Raw genomic sequence first — 16,509 nt, forward strand, 5'->3', positions numbered from 1 at the left:
CAGCGAAATTAGTGTTTAGTTGATGATTGGAAGTTCACTTGATGTTGATCTAATTTATGATGATGATGGGTATTTAGAAGTTCAGAGGTCTAAGAAGGTAAAAATTAATATATTTAAATAAATTTCGACTGTCACCTAAGCTTTAATTTAGTCGAAAGTCAAATTTAAGTGAAAATTGCTATAAAAATATAAATTCAGATATGTTTAACTTAATTAAAAATTTAAATGAAAAATACTCCCTCCGTCCCACTTCAATTGACACTTTTACTTTGGGCAAAGAGTTGAGTGTGTAAAGTGGGTGTGGGCCATTTGTTTAATGTGTATAGAGAAGATAGAGACCACATGCTATTTTTGAAAATTCGTGTTTTTTTTTTTTTTTGCCGTAACTCCTTTTTGCCATAACCCTGAGTCCCTGACCCCTTTTTTTTATTATACTATCAATTAAAATCTCAAAATCGAAGGCAGAGAGAGTACCGTTCCAAGACCACTCCCAGTGCACGTGACATGTGAAATTTGAATTGTGGATATCAGATGCAACCGCTGTTTCTCCAATTCAATTTTTTGAATTCCATCATACACCCTCTCTCTCTCAATTAATTTTTTTTGCATTTCCATCGTAACCTCACTCTTTCATAGATCTATCTTGTCTCTCATTTCGAATGGAATAGCCGCCATCTATCTCGCTTACTCAACGCCGATTCTGACTCTCAGTTCACAACGTATTTCCGCTTTTTTCCTTACAATCCAGATATATGCTTCTGCTGTTCTGTTGTTTTGTCGGGGGATTTTTGGTGTAATTTTTTTTTGTTTGGTTCAAAACATGGGTTGCAGCTGATTGTAGATAATTTTCTCACTCTAGTGCATTTTTTATTCGTCTTCCAGATTGTATGTAGGCAAGCTTAGGAATTTGGTAAATTGAGAGAACGCAGCCTAGTACTGAAGATGGAGAACTCCGAATCGTCGTCGCAGAGTGTGAGGGTCGCGGTCAATGTCAGACCGCTCGTCACCGCTGAGCTTCTTGCGAGCTGTACCGACTGCATTACCGTTTATCCCGCGCAGAAGCAGGTCTTTATCTCAACCAAATTTGCTCTCCTTTTTAGATTGGCTTATGTTTTTGTTGATGTCTGCTAAGTATATGTATTGTGGAACTTGTGGATTGGAACTCATTAACAAACATTGGCACTTAGACAAAACTCATACGTTGTTTTTTTTTTTTTTTGTCTTATTAATTTATGATTTGGATGCTGAAAATTTAGCTATGAGATTGCAACTAATGGGTTTCCTCTTTTGACCGCATCAGGTTCAAATTGGATCCCATTCGTTCACATTTGATTATGTCTATGGTAGCAAGGGATCCCCATCTTCAACAATCTTTGATGAATGTGTTGCTCCACTTGTGGATGCTTTATTTCATGGATATAATGGAACAGTCCTTGCCTATGGCCAGGTAAGCAAAAAAAATATCCTGAGAATGACTGATTTCTTTGTTTCATACTAGCAGTATCAAATTTTTTCAGGGGATGACATCTCGAGAAAATTTAATAATCTCATATATGATTGTTTTGATCTTAGACTGGATCTGGGAAGACTTATACCATGGGTACAAATTATAATGGCGAAGAGCATGGAGATGCCATCCTTCCTAAAGTAATGGATACCATTTTCTCGAAAGTTGAGACTTTGAAAGAGTCTACCGAGTTTTTGATTAGAGTATCTTTTATAGAGGTACCAAACATAAAATTGCAAAATTTTACATCTAAATATGTGAACTTCATTTCGAGTTGGTTACTGATTAACCTTGAAATTTATAGGTTTTCAAAGAAGATGTGTTTGATTTGCTAGACCCAAAGACTACAGGACCTGCAAGAGTTCCCATTCAGATTAGGGAAAGGGTGAGCGGAGGAATTACGCTAGCTGGGGTTACAGAGTCGGAGGTGAGGACAAAGGAAGAGATGGCTTCATACCTTCTCCAGGGTTCACTAACTCGGGCAACAGGGAGCACAAAGATGAATAGTCAATCAAGGTATGATTTTATTTTTTTTATTATTTATGGTGTGTTTATTTTTCATTTTAACTAATCAAAATGTTTAGTAGTGCAAGTATTTAATCAAAAATACTTTACATGTATCAATAAATGGTTCCAATCACAATTGATATGCTTCTAACTTAAATTATCTTATTTATTTAGCCGTTCACATGCTATTTTCACAATCTCAATGGAACAAAGAAGACGAACTAATGCTTTAGCTGAAGATGACGTCGGTGACGATGTTCTGATAGCGAAGCTTCACTTGGTTGACTTAGCTGGCTCTGAGCGTGCTAAACGTACAGGTGCTGATGGTTCACGTTTGCTGGAAGGTAATACTTATTATTTGTTGTGTGACTTATAGATATGTATGTAGATGAAAACTCTTTACTTTTGAGAGGTAAATCTTTTCTATTGGTTAGTTTTTGAACACTGAATGAACTTTCAAATATCTGTTTCATGTCTTCTAGGTATACACATTAACAAGGGATTATTGGCTCTTGGGAATGTCATCAGTGCTCTAGGTGATGACAAAAAGCGCAAAGAAGGAGGTCATGTTCCTTACCGTGACAGCAAGTTAACACGCATATTACAAGTAAGGTTTTCTTTTACGTATTATCTAATGAATTTATTTTTCTCAAAAGATCTATAGAAAATATTTAATAGACTTCAATGTGCTTATCGTGCTAACTAATACATAATCTGTAACAGGATTCACTTGGCGGCAATTGCAAAACAATTATGATCGGTATGCTTTTGCATATATTACCATTGTTTCATTGGATGACACATTATTATGTGATTCATATAATGCTTGTTGAAGATTGACTATTGATGAATAATTGGCATATACTCTTCTCCCACTGTTATCCAATAATTGTTTGGATGTTTACAGCATGTGTAAGTCCTGCTGACACAAATGCCGAGGAGACACTTAACACATTGAAGTATGCAAACCGTGCAAGGAATATTCAGAATAAAGCAATTGTAAGTTTGAAATTTATCACTTATCTCTAATCATCATGATCATAGTTTGTAACTTAAAACCTCATATGTTCAAATTTGTAGATCAACCGTGATCCAGTGTCAGACGAGATGCAACGGATGCGAAGTCAAATTGAACAACTGCAATCGGAGCTTCTTTATTTTCGCGGAGATTCGAGTGCACCTACTGAAGAACTCAAAGTAATTAATATCCACCAGTTCAATGTTTTATTTTATCCAAGACTCTTCTGAGTTGAAACAAGACAGTAACCATGTTTACTGATAATCTTGTTTTTACAAAAATGTGATCTACATCCTAGGAAGTTATTTTAATCATCCCTCTGGGGTCGGGGTACTAATTTACTACACATTCTTGGTTTTCCGCTTGATATTTACACTAATTTTTGATGCACAGATTCTTAAGCACAAAGTATCTTTACTTGAAGCTAGTAAAAGTGAGCTACAGGAGGCTCTTCAGGAATGCCGAATCAGTTATGAGCATCTGAAGCAACGAGCTATTGATGCTCAGGTTGGCATTACATTGATGTAATTTTGACCTTTTCCTTATGGGCACAAATTATCTGGAGATCAGGAAATGCTAGTCTCATCCATATTAATCTATTTAATTTTATTACAGGTGGAAAAGGATAGACTGGTTATGCTAGTTGAATCAATTCGAAATGGAAATCCTTTGGATGAGATTAATGACAAATCTGATAAGGTTAAGTTCTTAATCATCTTGAACTTTATATTCAACACTTTCATGGACTATTCAGTAAGGACTGTTTTCCTTTTCTCTCTTGTTTGACGAAATTATTTTCCTTACTTCAGGATTTTGATCTGGTGAAAAGTTATATCACTAGGATTCAGGAACTAGAAAGTGAATTAGTAAGGATACGAAGTTCAAACCATTTAAGGCACGGAAATTCTGATGGTTTTCTTTATTCTGAAGACGATGGAACTCACTCAAGAAATTTGTTTATGGATGCTGATATCAGAACTGAAGAAACTGATGGTATGCTGCCACCTACTGTTTTGAAATTCAATGTTTCTGGCAGCTGGTACTTTTGCAGCTGCTTCACTTTTTGTGTAATCATAGCAAGTGAATAAATGATTAGATTGGTTGCTACATGATCTCATCCCCTAACATCTTACAGTTGTGGTGGAAGATGTGGAAAAAGAGCTTGAACATTCTTCTATTCAGGAGCAACTGGACAGAGAACTGCAAGAATTGGACAAAAGACTTGAGCAGAAGGAGGTAAATGTGTTGGGCAGCATTTTAAGTTTGCAGATCCCCCACCACTTTCATATTTATGAATTTTCCATTTCTCTTGGATGTGCATACACTGACTCATTGCTTTATCTCTTCCTCGTATAGGCTGAAATGAAGCGATTTGCAAGCGGTGATACATCAGTCCTTAAGCAACATTATGAGAAGAAAGTACACGAACTAGAAAATGAAAAGTGGACTCTACAGGTGTGTTCTTGTTCGTGGTGCTCTGTTCCATGATGTTCTATTCAAATGCCTATCTCTAATGTTGTTGTCTTTCACGTTTGTAGAAAGAGATCGATGAACTTAGGCACAATCTTGCCAATATCTCTTCCAATTCTGATGATAGTGCTCAAAAGTTGAAGGAGGAGTATCTTCAGAAATTGAATGTTCTTGAAAAACAGGTGAATAATAAAGAGATGTTATTTTTCAGTTAACATTTTTGTTATAACTCCATTCTTTCTAGAGGTTTCATAGTGCTCTTGTTGATGAGTCTGTCATCTCTACAGGTAGCTGAGTTGAAGAAAAAACAGGATGCTCAAACTCAACTGCTGCGACAGAAACAAAAGAGTGATGAAGCTGCTAAAAGATTACATGATGAGATACAGAGAATAAAGACACAGAAGGTACACATTTTGTTATTTTGGGCTTGACACAAAAGTCTTGGTCTTCTCATGCAACTAATTTTATTTTCTGTAAAGGTCCAATTGCAACATAAGATCAAGCAAGAATCTGAGCAATTCAGACAGTGGAAAGCATGTCGGGAAAAGGAAGTGCTTCAGGTAATTGTGTTTTATTTGTCAATTTGAGCACTCTGAATTTCTACCTAAACAACTACCCTCTCTTTCACATTGTTTTCTTGTTATTCTTTTCAGTCCAGCTGTTCTGATTGAACAATAAATTGTACAGAAAAAAATTGTAACTAAAGGAATAACATCTCTCAGATGAAGTTACTTCATTACATTGTTAAATTTTTATGAAACTAACCCTTTGGGAATGTCTTTTCTATAGCTAAAAAAAGAAGGAAGAAGAAATGAATATGAGATGCATAAGCTATTGGCACTCAACCAGCGGCAAAAACTGGTAATTTTTTTTTCCAGCTTAGTCATAGTTCTTTAATATTGTGGAAATCTTGATCTTATGATTGTTTCATGTCAGGTCTTGCAACGAAAGACTGAAGAGGCTGCAATGGCTACAAAACGTCTTAAAGAGCTGCTAGATTCTAGGAAAGCTTCATCACGTGAAACATCTGGTTCGAATCTATTTGATAATATTCATTATCCATATTAGTATAAGATAGATTCTTTAAATATTTACAATTTTAGCTTTCACTTTGACATTTATGCAGGTGCAGGAAGTAACAGAGGTCCTGGAATCCCGGTACGTGTCTAGGTGTCTCTACTAGAGGGGCTTGCAAGGCATTCCCCCATTCCCCCAAATTTGTAAATTACCATATCTTCTTTCATTTTGAAGGCACTAGTGCAGACTATTGAACATGAACTTGAGGTAACAATAGGAGTGCATGAGGTGCGGTCAGAATATGAGCGGCAAATGAAGGAGTAAATGCAATCACTCTCACTAATTATGTCCATTTTACTTTTGCAGCTCTTATGTATCATAGCGCTTCAGTGTTTAATTTCTTTTCTTAGTAACTTCATTTATCTATGACTTGTAACTTGTGTTTCCTTTTATATCGTTTCCCAATCAATTTATTGCCCTTTTTGAAGCCTGTGCAAATATCAATCAACAACTAACTAGAATTAGCAATAATGTTAGATATTATAACTTGTGATGAAAGCAACAATGAAGGTTAGACTTCTATACTTATAGCCCAAATTCTTATTGTGATTTCTATATACATATAGGAGGGCTAGAATGGCTGAAGAGCTAGCTAGGCTGAAGGAAGAAGCATTGATTGAGAAGCAGCAGAACTTCAGGTCTGAAGTTACTGAATAAGTTTTCAATTGTATTACATGTTTTTGGTTATTGACTATTTGTTCCCTTACAATACAATGGCTTCATTTACTAAATTAGTTTATTCCATTTATTGTAGTGAGTTCCCACAGGTAATGTCTCCTGGTGCTAGAAACTCCAGGATTTTTGCCCTTGAGAACATGCTTGCTACTTCGTCAAGCACCCTTGTTTCCATGGCATCTCAACTATCAGAAGCTGAGGAGCGTGAACGAGCATTTAGTGGCAGAGGAAGGTGGAACCAAGTTCGTTCTCTTGCTGAAGCAAAAAATGTTATGAACTTCCTTTTTAACTTGGCATCATCCTCTAGGTAAGTAATTTTCGTAAACTTCTTATGGTTTTTGAAGTTCATAATCATAGGCTGATGGCTTTCTTCTCACATATTTCACCACTGACAGATGCCAGCTAAGGGATAGAGAAGTTGACTGCAGAGAAAAGGACTCTGAAATTAGAGACCTGAAGGAAAAAGTAGTTAATTTGGTAAGACAACTAGAGCTAACAAAGACAGAATTCAGTCGTCGGGAAAATTTGATGGTGAGTGCACCATATTGTTTGTCACAACATATACTATTTTGTATGTGGTTAAGTGCAACTTTTTCATTATGGACCATTTTATATCTGCGGCAATGTCTAATACTTTTAATTTCTAATTTTAGATTTGTTATGCGCTTACTTTATAGTGAAATGTGACAGTGATGATCATGATTGAAACTTGTTTGAGTGTGGTTTTTATGATTCATTTGGCAGATGTTGGCACTGGAGAGACAATCAAATGGAAAAATAGGTTCTGAGAATACGACGAGCAACAGTGACAAACATGTTTATGACTTGCGGCCTAAGGTATATATATGTATATATTGACACTATTTGTTTATTCTTCTACTTTTCAAGGAAAAAGAACTTATTATCAGTTGAACACCACTATAATACTATCATATAACAACAGAATCTCTTTTGCATGATTTATTTTCAACGACGTACTGATCGATGTTACATGCTTTAGGGATCTCGAAATTCTACTATTCTCAGTAGTGGAATATATGATCTGGAGCTTTTAGAAGATATGGATACATCAGATGATGAACAATCAAATCTTGAAAATGATGAGGATGGAGATTGGGGCAAGACAAGAGAACGGAAAAGACGCACTTCAAAAAAAAGGAATTCGAAAATGGAACATTTTGATCAATCCCTTTCTATGAGGTACACTGAGGGAGTGTGCTGCTCTTGCAGCAAATCGTCTTCCTGCAAGACCTCAAGATGTGAATGCCGAGCTGCAAGCGGCATTTGTAGTTCATCATGCAGCTGTGAGGCTACTAGATGCAGCAATAGGGAAGCATCTATGAAGAACATGTTGCAGCTTTCTGATAATATGTCGGTGTGTGATGAAGCAGAGACGAGTCATGATCTTGCTGCTCATGGTGCAATGCTGCTTGAAACTGCTCTTTCTGAAAAGCCTGCCAACCAAAACACTGATGGTGCTGCGAGGAAGCCATTATCTGACATTGGAAATAACATTGTAAGTGTAATTCACATGCTTTTTTAAATAGTGTATGAATTCAGATGATATCTTTGGTAACTGTATAATTTGGCGTCGAACTTTGTGATCTGAACTTGACTTTACAATTCTCTTTTCTTAATATTTCAGGGATTATCTAGTATACCAAAGCCAAATCTTAGGAAAAAGTGGCGCAAGTCAGCCATTCAGCTTGTGCCTGCTACTCCACCCATCGCTCAGCCTCAGAACAGTGAAGCTCCTGGACAGCCACCCATCGCTCAGCCTCAAAACAGCGAAGCTCCTGGACAGTCAAAAGCTAACAGAGAAAATGACATTCCATTAAAATTACCTAGAGCAATGCGCTCTACATTGACGAATAACAATCAGCTGAAACAGAGGAATACAGAGCAGCCGAGCGAGTTGGTTGATAGTGATATCTACACTTCATCTCTTGGAAGTCCTCGTCAACAAGCAAAAATAAGAAATGGGAAAGAAAACAAGGGATTGTAGGCTCTGCTTATCTCCTTGACATGGTGTGCTTTCCCTTGAAATATTAAGGATGATGTACATGTTGCTTCCCCTAGTTGTATTCTTGCTTTCTTTTATATTGACACCTTTAGGAGATAATTATTGTTCAATCACTTAGGAACTGTTGCAGTGCAGAAGTTTGCGTTGCTCCTGATCAAACTGACATTATGTGAGAAAAAAAAAAGAAAAATGGTTGTGTCGTGTTAGCTTTGTATGTTTATCCATACCGGTTTATTCTACATGAAATTCGAGTGATGATTTGTTTGGACGTTAGATTTATTAGAGCATTTGCATTGGTGCCTACTTGATAAGAGGGGACGACATTGAGTAAGAAGGCCGCATTGGGATTATTTGATAACCTATTTGATTTTTTTAGTTTTGATTTTTCTATTTTTTATTTAAGTTTAATTGCATAAATTTAAATCACACAATTTACTTCAAATTTAAATTGCATTAATTTTGAAATACTAAAAATTACATAAAACTTAATAAAATTAAAACAAATCCTAAAAATAACTATTTCTGCTCTAAAGGTCCGAAACGTGCCCAAACATGCTCGATCAAATCACGTTGGAGCGCAGCGTGCATCTGCCTATCTCGGAGAATAATACCTCTTTGCACATATTCTTCAATGGCAACTGGGGTTGCTCGAGCACTCTCCGTCGAATCACTGCTAGAAGCCCCATGTCCTACGCCGTCATCTCTCCAATTAGTTGCTCCTTCATCTTCGTGCTCCACAATCATGTTGTGGAGAATGATGCAACACAACATGATGTCCTTGAGGTGCTCCACGTACCAATTGCGCGCCGGCATTCGAATGATTCCCCACCGAGCTTGAAGGACTCCAAAGGCACGTTCGACATCCTTCTGTGCCGATTCTTGCATCTTCTTGAACCTCGTCTCCTTCGAATTTGTTGCCATCGATGGACTCTTGACGAAGCAACGCCACTCCGGATATATGCCGTCACATAAGTAGTAGCCTATCTGGTAGTAGCGATGGTTCGCCTGAAAGAACACGAACGGCGCTGTTCCATCCAACACGTCGGCGAAGAGAGGCGATTGGTTGAGAACGTTGATGTCGTTGTTCGAACCAGCGACACCGAAGAAGGCATGTCAAATCCACAGATCGTGGGATGCAACGATCTCCAAGATCAATGTTGGCTCCCCTTGATCACCGCGTGTATATGCGCCGTGTCACGCCTTTAGGCAATTCTTCCACCCCCAATGCATACAATCAAGACTCCCTAGCATCCCGGGAAATTCGTGTCGCGCCTCGTGCATCTGAGTAAGGCGTGTGATGTCCTCCGGCGTTGGACAACGCAGATAATGGGCTCTGAAAGCCCGGATGACAGCCTTGCAGAACTTCTTGAGGCATACACGCCCGTTTGAGTCGGCGACTTTGAGATACTCGTCAATAGTATTCGCACTGACGCCGACGGCTAATTGGAGGATAGCCGCCATGCATTTCTACAAATGAGAGAGAGAATCCTGACCTATTGCATCAATGGTCATCTGGAAGTAACTATCTTCACCTTGAATAGCCTCGACGATGCGCAAGAACAACTCCTTCTGCATTCGAAAACGACGTCGGAAAAGTGTAGGCCCATATGTCGGATTATCGTCGAAGTAGTCTTGCATAAGATGTAGATGGGCATCCTCACGATCACGGTAGACGTAAGACCGGGGACGTTTAACACGTCTCGGCTCCGGTGCCAGTTGGGTGTAGATTTGAGCAAGCAAATGTTTATGCAACTCTATCTCCTCCATGATCGCGTGAGCTACATCGTCGGATGAATCAGACGAAGAATCGTGCTGGGGTTCCGCCATTTTTTGAAGAAAAAAGAAGGAAATATTGGAAGAGTGAAAGAGAAGAATTGTTGTTGTGTGAATGGAGAAGGAGTTTAGGGGTATTTATAGATAGGAAATAAAAAAAAAAATCGGTCAATATAGCCGTTGAAGGCAAAAATAAAAAATAAAATTGGACATAGCCGTTAGAGTTCAAAATTCGAATTTAATTTTTTTTATTAACACGCGCCTGATATTAAAGCTCATCGTGCTCTATCGGGTAGCACTCAAGTAGGGGAGGGGGCTGCATCGCCCTACTCGATCTCGACCCTACTCGAGTAGGGGAGATCGAGTAGGGCGTTGTGGGTGCTCTTAGTTACTTTACATGTCGCATGCGGCAATATGTTATACAGGAAGATTGCATTATCTATATCTATATCTATGCTATATTAAAAAATGAGTCTCCAATTTCAAATTGATTTCAAATTGATTTGGATGACAATTTCATAAATAAATTCAATTAAAGAGGGTGGTGAAATTAAGTATTTAAAAAACTGCCAACAATATTTGAAACATACACTAATTGTCATTAGGGATGTCAAAAAAGTCCGAAACCGACGGGTCGGTCCAAATAGACCGATAAAAAAGGAGGGTTAGGATTGGAAATTTTAAGCCCGAAAAAAATTAGCCCAAATGGCCCGAACCGAAAATAGCCCGGCCCGATAGGGTTGGCCCGAAAACCGAGTGGGTTGGCCCGATTAACCGAACACTTTCTTAATAATTAATGTTTAAACTTTAAATACTTTACTTTTTAATTCGATAAAAACATTTTGATGCTTGTAGAATATATTTTGATTTTTTTGCTAACTGTTAATAACAAACATTTATGATATAAAAGTAAAAAAAAAGATAGTCATTTATGTTAAATCCATGTACAATTTTTATCGGAAATAAAGTTAAATTTAGATATCATGTAAACTTACGTTAAAATACCACTAATTATTATATCTAACACAAGGCGAAATATCTTTATATAAAAAATACGACATATTTTTATTACAAGAATATAATTATCTATAAAAAAAATTAAACATATAAAAAATCGTAAACTTGCGGGCCCGAACGGGCTAGCCCGAAATCGAGTGGGTTAGGGTTAGGGTAGAAAAATTTTAGCCTGAAAAATAAAAAAATCGACTAGCCTGAACTGAAAATAACCCGAAACCGAATGGGATGACCCGAAACCGAGTGGCCGTGTGATTTATTATTATTGTGATTTTTTCTTAATTTTCTTATTTTTTCAATATTCAACTAAAATATATTTAGTTAAAATTAATTTTTTATTACATTTATAAATATGATAATTGAGATCATGTCAATTTTTTATAAATATATGATATAAAAATATTTTTCGTGCATTGCACTGCGTGCAAATGCTAGTTTGGTCGAATCGTGATTTCTTGGATTAATTGAAACAAAATTTTGTGAACTTAATGGATTATAAGAATGTACGTCTCCTTTATGTGAACTAGTGCGGCACCCGTGCTACACACGGTATGATGATTTATACGTATTTTGAATTAGTATAATAAAATTATATAATTAAGGGTTAAGTACCAAATCCCCCCCAACGTTGGGGCCCATATCGCGTATAGGACCCTATAGTCAGGGTAAGCGTTGTTTACTACCTCAACGTGGCTAAACCTAAGCAAATACGTTATTTAACGACCCCAAACGCCGTCTGTTATTTTTTTTATTATTATTATTTTAATGAAGGCGGGCCCCATTTCACACGTCACTACCACCAACCTTCTCCCCCCATCCCCGCCGCCGCCGCCCCCAGACATGTTCTTCCCCAACCTTCGCTGCCACTTCCCCCGCCACCGCCAGCCATGCCTTTCACCGCCACCAGACATCCCTTTCCCAAACCTCTCGGCGTCCCCCTCTCTCTTTTCACCGTAGATCCTCCCCCAATCTTCCCAGTAGCCATTGCCAAACATCCTCCCCCATCTTCCCAACCGCCACCACCACCACAACAAAAGAAATCGAACCCCAATTCAGAGGGAGGTCGAGAAATTGGGAATCAAACCCCAATTTTTGGAGAAATCAAACCCCCAATTTTTGGAGCTTCAGTTGGTGCGGCGGAGGCGCATAATCTGGTGGGGGAGGGCGGCGGAGGAGGAGAAGGGATTGCTGGGGTAGGCGACAGAGGCCGTCGAGGAAGGCGGCGGATCTGTGATGGTGGTGGGGAAAGGCGGTGGAGGAAGAGGTGTGGTGGTGGGGGAGGGTAGCTGAGGGAGCTGGAGCTGGAGAAGACGCGGTGGAGGAAAGACGGTGGATCTGTGATGGTGGTCGGGGAAGGCATGGCTGGCGGTGGTGGGGGAAGCGGCAGCGGAGGTTGGGGAAGAACATATCTGGGGGCGGCGGCGGCGGGGATGGAGGGAGAAGGTTGGTGGTAGTGACGTGTGAAATAGGGCCCATCTTCATTAAAATAATAATAAAAAAATTAAATAACAGACGACGTTTGGGGCCGTTAAAACACGGGGGGGGGGAGAGATTTGCTTAGGTTTAGCCACGTTGAGGTAGTAAACAGCGCTTACCCTGACTATAGGGTCCTATACGCGATAGGGGCCTCAACGTTAGGGGGGGATTTGGTACTTAACCCTAAAAGTAAATATTACCATTAGGGTTTAATATTCAAGGTTTAGGGTTTAATATTCAAGGTTTAAGGTTTAGTATTCAGTGTTTAGGGTTTGGTATTGATTATTTAGGGTTCATTGTTTAAGGTTTAGTTTTCAGGGTTTAGGGTTTAGAAAATATAATACTTTATATTGAATGAAGGTAAATAATTTTATTAATATAAATATACATTTGTGCTAACAAATGTATATTTTATACTTATTAAAAGTAAATATTCTCTTAATAAAAAGTAATTATTCATATGAAGAAATGTACTCCCTCCGTCCCGGCCAAGACGCTACATTTATTTTTCGGCACGGGATTTAAGGAGTTGTAGATTAATGTTTAAGTGTGTAATAATAAAGTGATAAAGTAGGAGAGAGAAAGTAATAAAGTGATAAAGTAAGAAAGATAAGGTAATAAAGTGATAAAGTAGGAGAGATGAGATAATAAAGAAATACTTAATTAGTGTTAATTAAGTGTTTAAAATTTCTTATTTTTGCCAAATATAGAAATGTAGCATCTTCGTTGGGACGGCCCGAAAAGGAATATGTAGGGACGGAGGGAGTAATATTTTAAAATTGTTACTTTTTACACTAAAATTGTTGATATAAAGAAAGGTAATGTTTTAATTATATCACATTTCTTCATGAATATAATTACTTTTCATCATAACGATATTTACTTTGAAATAACTCAGAAATAAATAAATAAATATAAAAAATAAAAAAGAATAGACATTAAAAAAGCACAAATTAAAAAATGAACACAAAAAATAGCAATGAGAAAAAAGTAGAACAAAATGAAAAAATAGAAAGAAAAAAACGAAAAAATAACAGAAAGGAGTAGGTCTTGGGTGAGGTTGACCTCATAGCATGAGACGGGTCGGGTCGGGTCAGGGGCGCGGGTCGGGTCGGGTTTGGACACGGGTCTGGGATAAAGTACACATTATCATTAATAAAAGTAACAATTATTGTGAACAAATGTAATAATTTAAAAACATTACATTTCTTCATGTCAATAATTCATTTTCATTATAATAACAATTACTTTGAATAACGGAGAAAATAAATAGAATATAGAAAAAAAAATTAAATAATAATTTAAGTAATCATTATCTTGAGGAAAAGTAACTATTGATATGATGAAATAATCAAATAATAATTCAAATAATCATTGTCTTGAGGAAAAGTAACTATTGATATGATGAAATGTAATATTTCTAAATTATTACATTTGTTCACAATAATTATTACTTTTATTAATGAGAATGTGTACTTTATTTCTGGTATCCCAGACCCGCGCCCAAAACCCACCCGACCCGTCAAACCCGCGCCCCAACCCGACCCGACCCGTCTCATGGTATGAGGTTGACCTCACCCAAGTTTTTGTGAACAGAAAGTATATTAAAAACGAAAGAGTGAAACAAATGAAAAATAGAAAGAAAAAAAACCAAAAAAACAGAAAATACATTAAAAACAAAAAGAAGGAAAAATATGTAGCTATTGGGTTTTTGAACCTGCGCTCTTTACGTTGAAAGGAGATGTTGCTTCCAACCACTACACCACAATACATCTTTGGTTATCATCTCTCAAAAAAATATACATATGTTGAAAACGGGTCGGGTCCCGGTCGCATACCATGGGGTTACGCATGTAAGACCAGCTCATATATATATATATATATATATCAACATTTTCAACACAAAAATGCATTTATATAAAATATTCTATTAATATATTACATATATTATGTAATATATTACATATATAATACTCCCTCCGTCCCAAACGAAATATCCTGTTTTCCTTTTTGGGTTTGTCCCAAACGAAATGTCCTGTTTCCTTTTTTGGCAATACACTCTCTCTCTATACTTAATATTTAAATAATTTCCACCAACCCACTTTATCTACTTTATACACATTTCTTAATCTCCGTGCCGAAAAGAAATAGGACATTTCGTTTGGGATGGAGGGAGTACTTATTTATTTATTTAAATTATGAAATTATAAAATATTAGGACCAACAAAAAATTACTCCCTCCGTCCACCAATTAAAGGCCTAGGGGAAAAAACACGGGTTTTAAGAAAAAATGTATTTTTATTAGTTGAGTGGAGAAATGGTCCCACTTTTTAAGAAAAAGTGTATTTTTATTAGTGGAGTGGAGAAATAGTCTCACTTTTTTGTAAAGAATCTTTGACTTTTTTGATTAAATAATGAATAAAAACTTACCAAAAATAGGTAGGCCTTGTTTTTGTGGACGTCCCAAAAAGGCAAGTAGGCCTTGAATTGGTGGACGGAGGGAGTAGTATATTGTGGGATGAAAAGAAAATGAAAAATATTTAATGTTAAATTTTGATATTATTATACTAAATGATAAGGTCATGTTATGATTGCGATTAAATTGAAAATTGATGTATTTTCTGGTCAAATTATAAGGTCGTGTTATAAATTAGAAAATTGACAAATTATGAGTATTTTCTGGCAATAACGCCTAAATTATACTATATTTTTTTAGAGTAAAATTGAAAGATGATAAAAATATATAATGTGAGAAACTATTATCATATACTCCATCCGTCCCACGAATCTTGACACGTTTTTCTTTTTGGGCCGTCCCACGAATCTTGACACATTTCCAAATAAGGTAATAATTATTACCTTCTCTCTCCTATTTTATCAATTTTATTATATTTTCTCTCTTACTTTATCACCTTTATACTTTATTAACTACACACTTAAAAATCTACAACTCCTTAATTCCTATGCCGAAATCAAACATGTCAAGATTCGTGGGACGGAGGGAGCACTTATAACTTGTGATAATATTATTATGAATTGAAGTGATCATGAGAAAATGATTGGTCAGAATTTTTGTTCTTTAGCCGATTTTTTTTTCAACTAAAAAAATATGTGAAAAAAATGAGGAAAAGAAAAATATATGTATGCTACCGTTTCCGAACGCAGCCTAACTTTTTTTTTTTTTTTTTTAAGGTTGAAACTTGAAAAGGAGAGTCCATTTAAGGATCCGGTGGGTTTTGATCTGAAGCCCAAAAGAAGGTAGGAAATAGAGGAGAGAAGAAAAGATAAAAGAAGAGTTATATACAGTAGTTGCCGTACATCTATGCGTAGTGGATCCGAGCCCGTTGTGCTTCTGCACTCCAGTTTTACCTTTCCACGATTATTCAGAGCATACTTCACGGATCGAATCCCTCACCCCTTCCCCATTACTATTACTTTACTATATATAAAAAATGTTTTCATTTTCTCACTCCTACGTTCAGTGCTCCCCACATCTCTCACCTTCTCTCTCTAGACTTTGGTATTCTTCCGCCAAATTAAATGCTTGATCCTTCAGCTACTGCTATCGCAATTGTTTCCGAATCGGCACACATATGAAGGCATGCACGGCGACTGCGTAGACCGGAAATTGGGAAGGATCGGCTGGCGAATTTGATCGGGAAAAATGGGGGCTTCTCCGGCCAAGTTCCTATCCGGATTCCTCTTTGTCTCCGTCCTACTATGGATTGTATTCATGTACGCTGGAGCTACTCATTTTTTATTTTCTTCTAATTCGATGTCGTTGATCATCACGTTGAAACTGAGCTTATTATTTTTGTGATTAGAGCAATGAGATTCGTGTTCTCCTTGAATTAGGTGATGTCCGGTTTCGCTTGCTGTGATCATTGCCTTTGTTGTCCAACTTTTTAGCGAACTAAAGAAAAACATGAATGCCGTGCTGATATTTAGGTGTAACATATGCACCTTTAG

General features: G+C 37.1%; 2 protein-coding genes across 2 annotated transcripts in view; both read left to right on the forward strand.

Moving 5' to 3' along the window:
* The first annotated feature begins 539 nt into the window (after nucleotides 1-539).
* Nucleotides 540-8,545, forward strand: LOC130992539 (kinesin-like protein KIN-4C). The gene is made up of 28 exons (XM_057917210.1): nucleotides 540-719; nucleotides 883-1,065; nucleotides 1,301-1,447; nucleotides 1,573-1,725; nucleotides 1,812-2,023; nucleotides 2,189-2,358; nucleotides 2,497-2,621; nucleotides 2,738-2,774; nucleotides 2,922-3,013; nucleotides 3,095-3,211; nucleotides 3,426-3,539; nucleotides 3,648-3,731; nucleotides 3,842-4,025; nucleotides 4,168-4,268; nucleotides 4,389-4,487; nucleotides 4,571-4,684; nucleotides 4,790-4,906; nucleotides 4,982-5,062; nucleotides 5,292-5,363; nucleotides 5,439-5,532; nucleotides 5,629-5,660; nucleotides 5,754-5,839; nucleotides 6,146-6,217; nucleotides 6,334-6,561; nucleotides 6,650-6,785; nucleotides 6,999-7,091; nucleotides 7,255-7,770; nucleotides 7,900-8,545. Exons 2-28 carry the CDS (start codon nucleotides 943-945, stop codon nucleotides 8,257-8,259), a joined length of 3,759 nt encoding a protein of 1,252 aa, XP_057773193.1. The 5' UTR covers nucleotides 540-719; nucleotides 883-942; the 3' UTR covers nucleotides 8,260-8,545.
* A 7,341-nt stretch (nucleotides 8,546-15,886) lies between these two features.
* LOC130992534 (protein SABRE) overlaps nucleotides 15,887-16,509 on the forward strand; it is a 35,415-nt gene continuing 34,792 nt past the window's right edge. The window contains exon 1 of the mRNA XM_057917198.1: nucleotides 15,887-16,275. Coding sequence (XP_057773181.1) covers nucleotides 16,205-16,275 — 71 coding nt within the window. The 5' untranslated portion in view covers nucleotides 15,887-16,204. The remainder of the gene's footprint in view (nucleotides 16,276-16,509) is intronic.

Source organism: Salvia miltiorrhiza, chromosome 7, assembly GCF_028751815.1.
Source record: "Salvia miltiorrhiza cultivar Shanhuang (shh) chromosome 7, IMPLAD_Smil_shh, whole genome shotgun sequence".
NCBI classification, from domain to species: Eukaryota; Viridiplantae; Streptophyta; class Magnoliopsida; order Lamiales; family Lamiaceae; genus Salvia; species Salvia miltiorrhiza.

What these genes read in the sequence shown, in the direction of transcription:
- LOC130992539 (XM_057917210.1), top strand. Translation starts at nt 943, where the DNA reads ATGGAGAACTCCGAATCGTCGTCGCAGAGTGTGAGGGTCGCGGTCAAT. An exon ending in CAGTCCTTGCCTATGGCCAG is followed by an intron (nt 1,448 to 1,572) that starts GTAAGCAAAAAA and finishes TTTTGATCTTAG; the next exon opens with ACTGGATCTGGGAAGACTTA. An exon ending in GAGAAGCAGCAGAACTTCAG is followed by an intron (nt 6,218 to 6,333) that starts GTCTGAAGTTAC and finishes CATTTATTGTAG; the next exon opens with TGAGTTCCCACAGGTAATGT.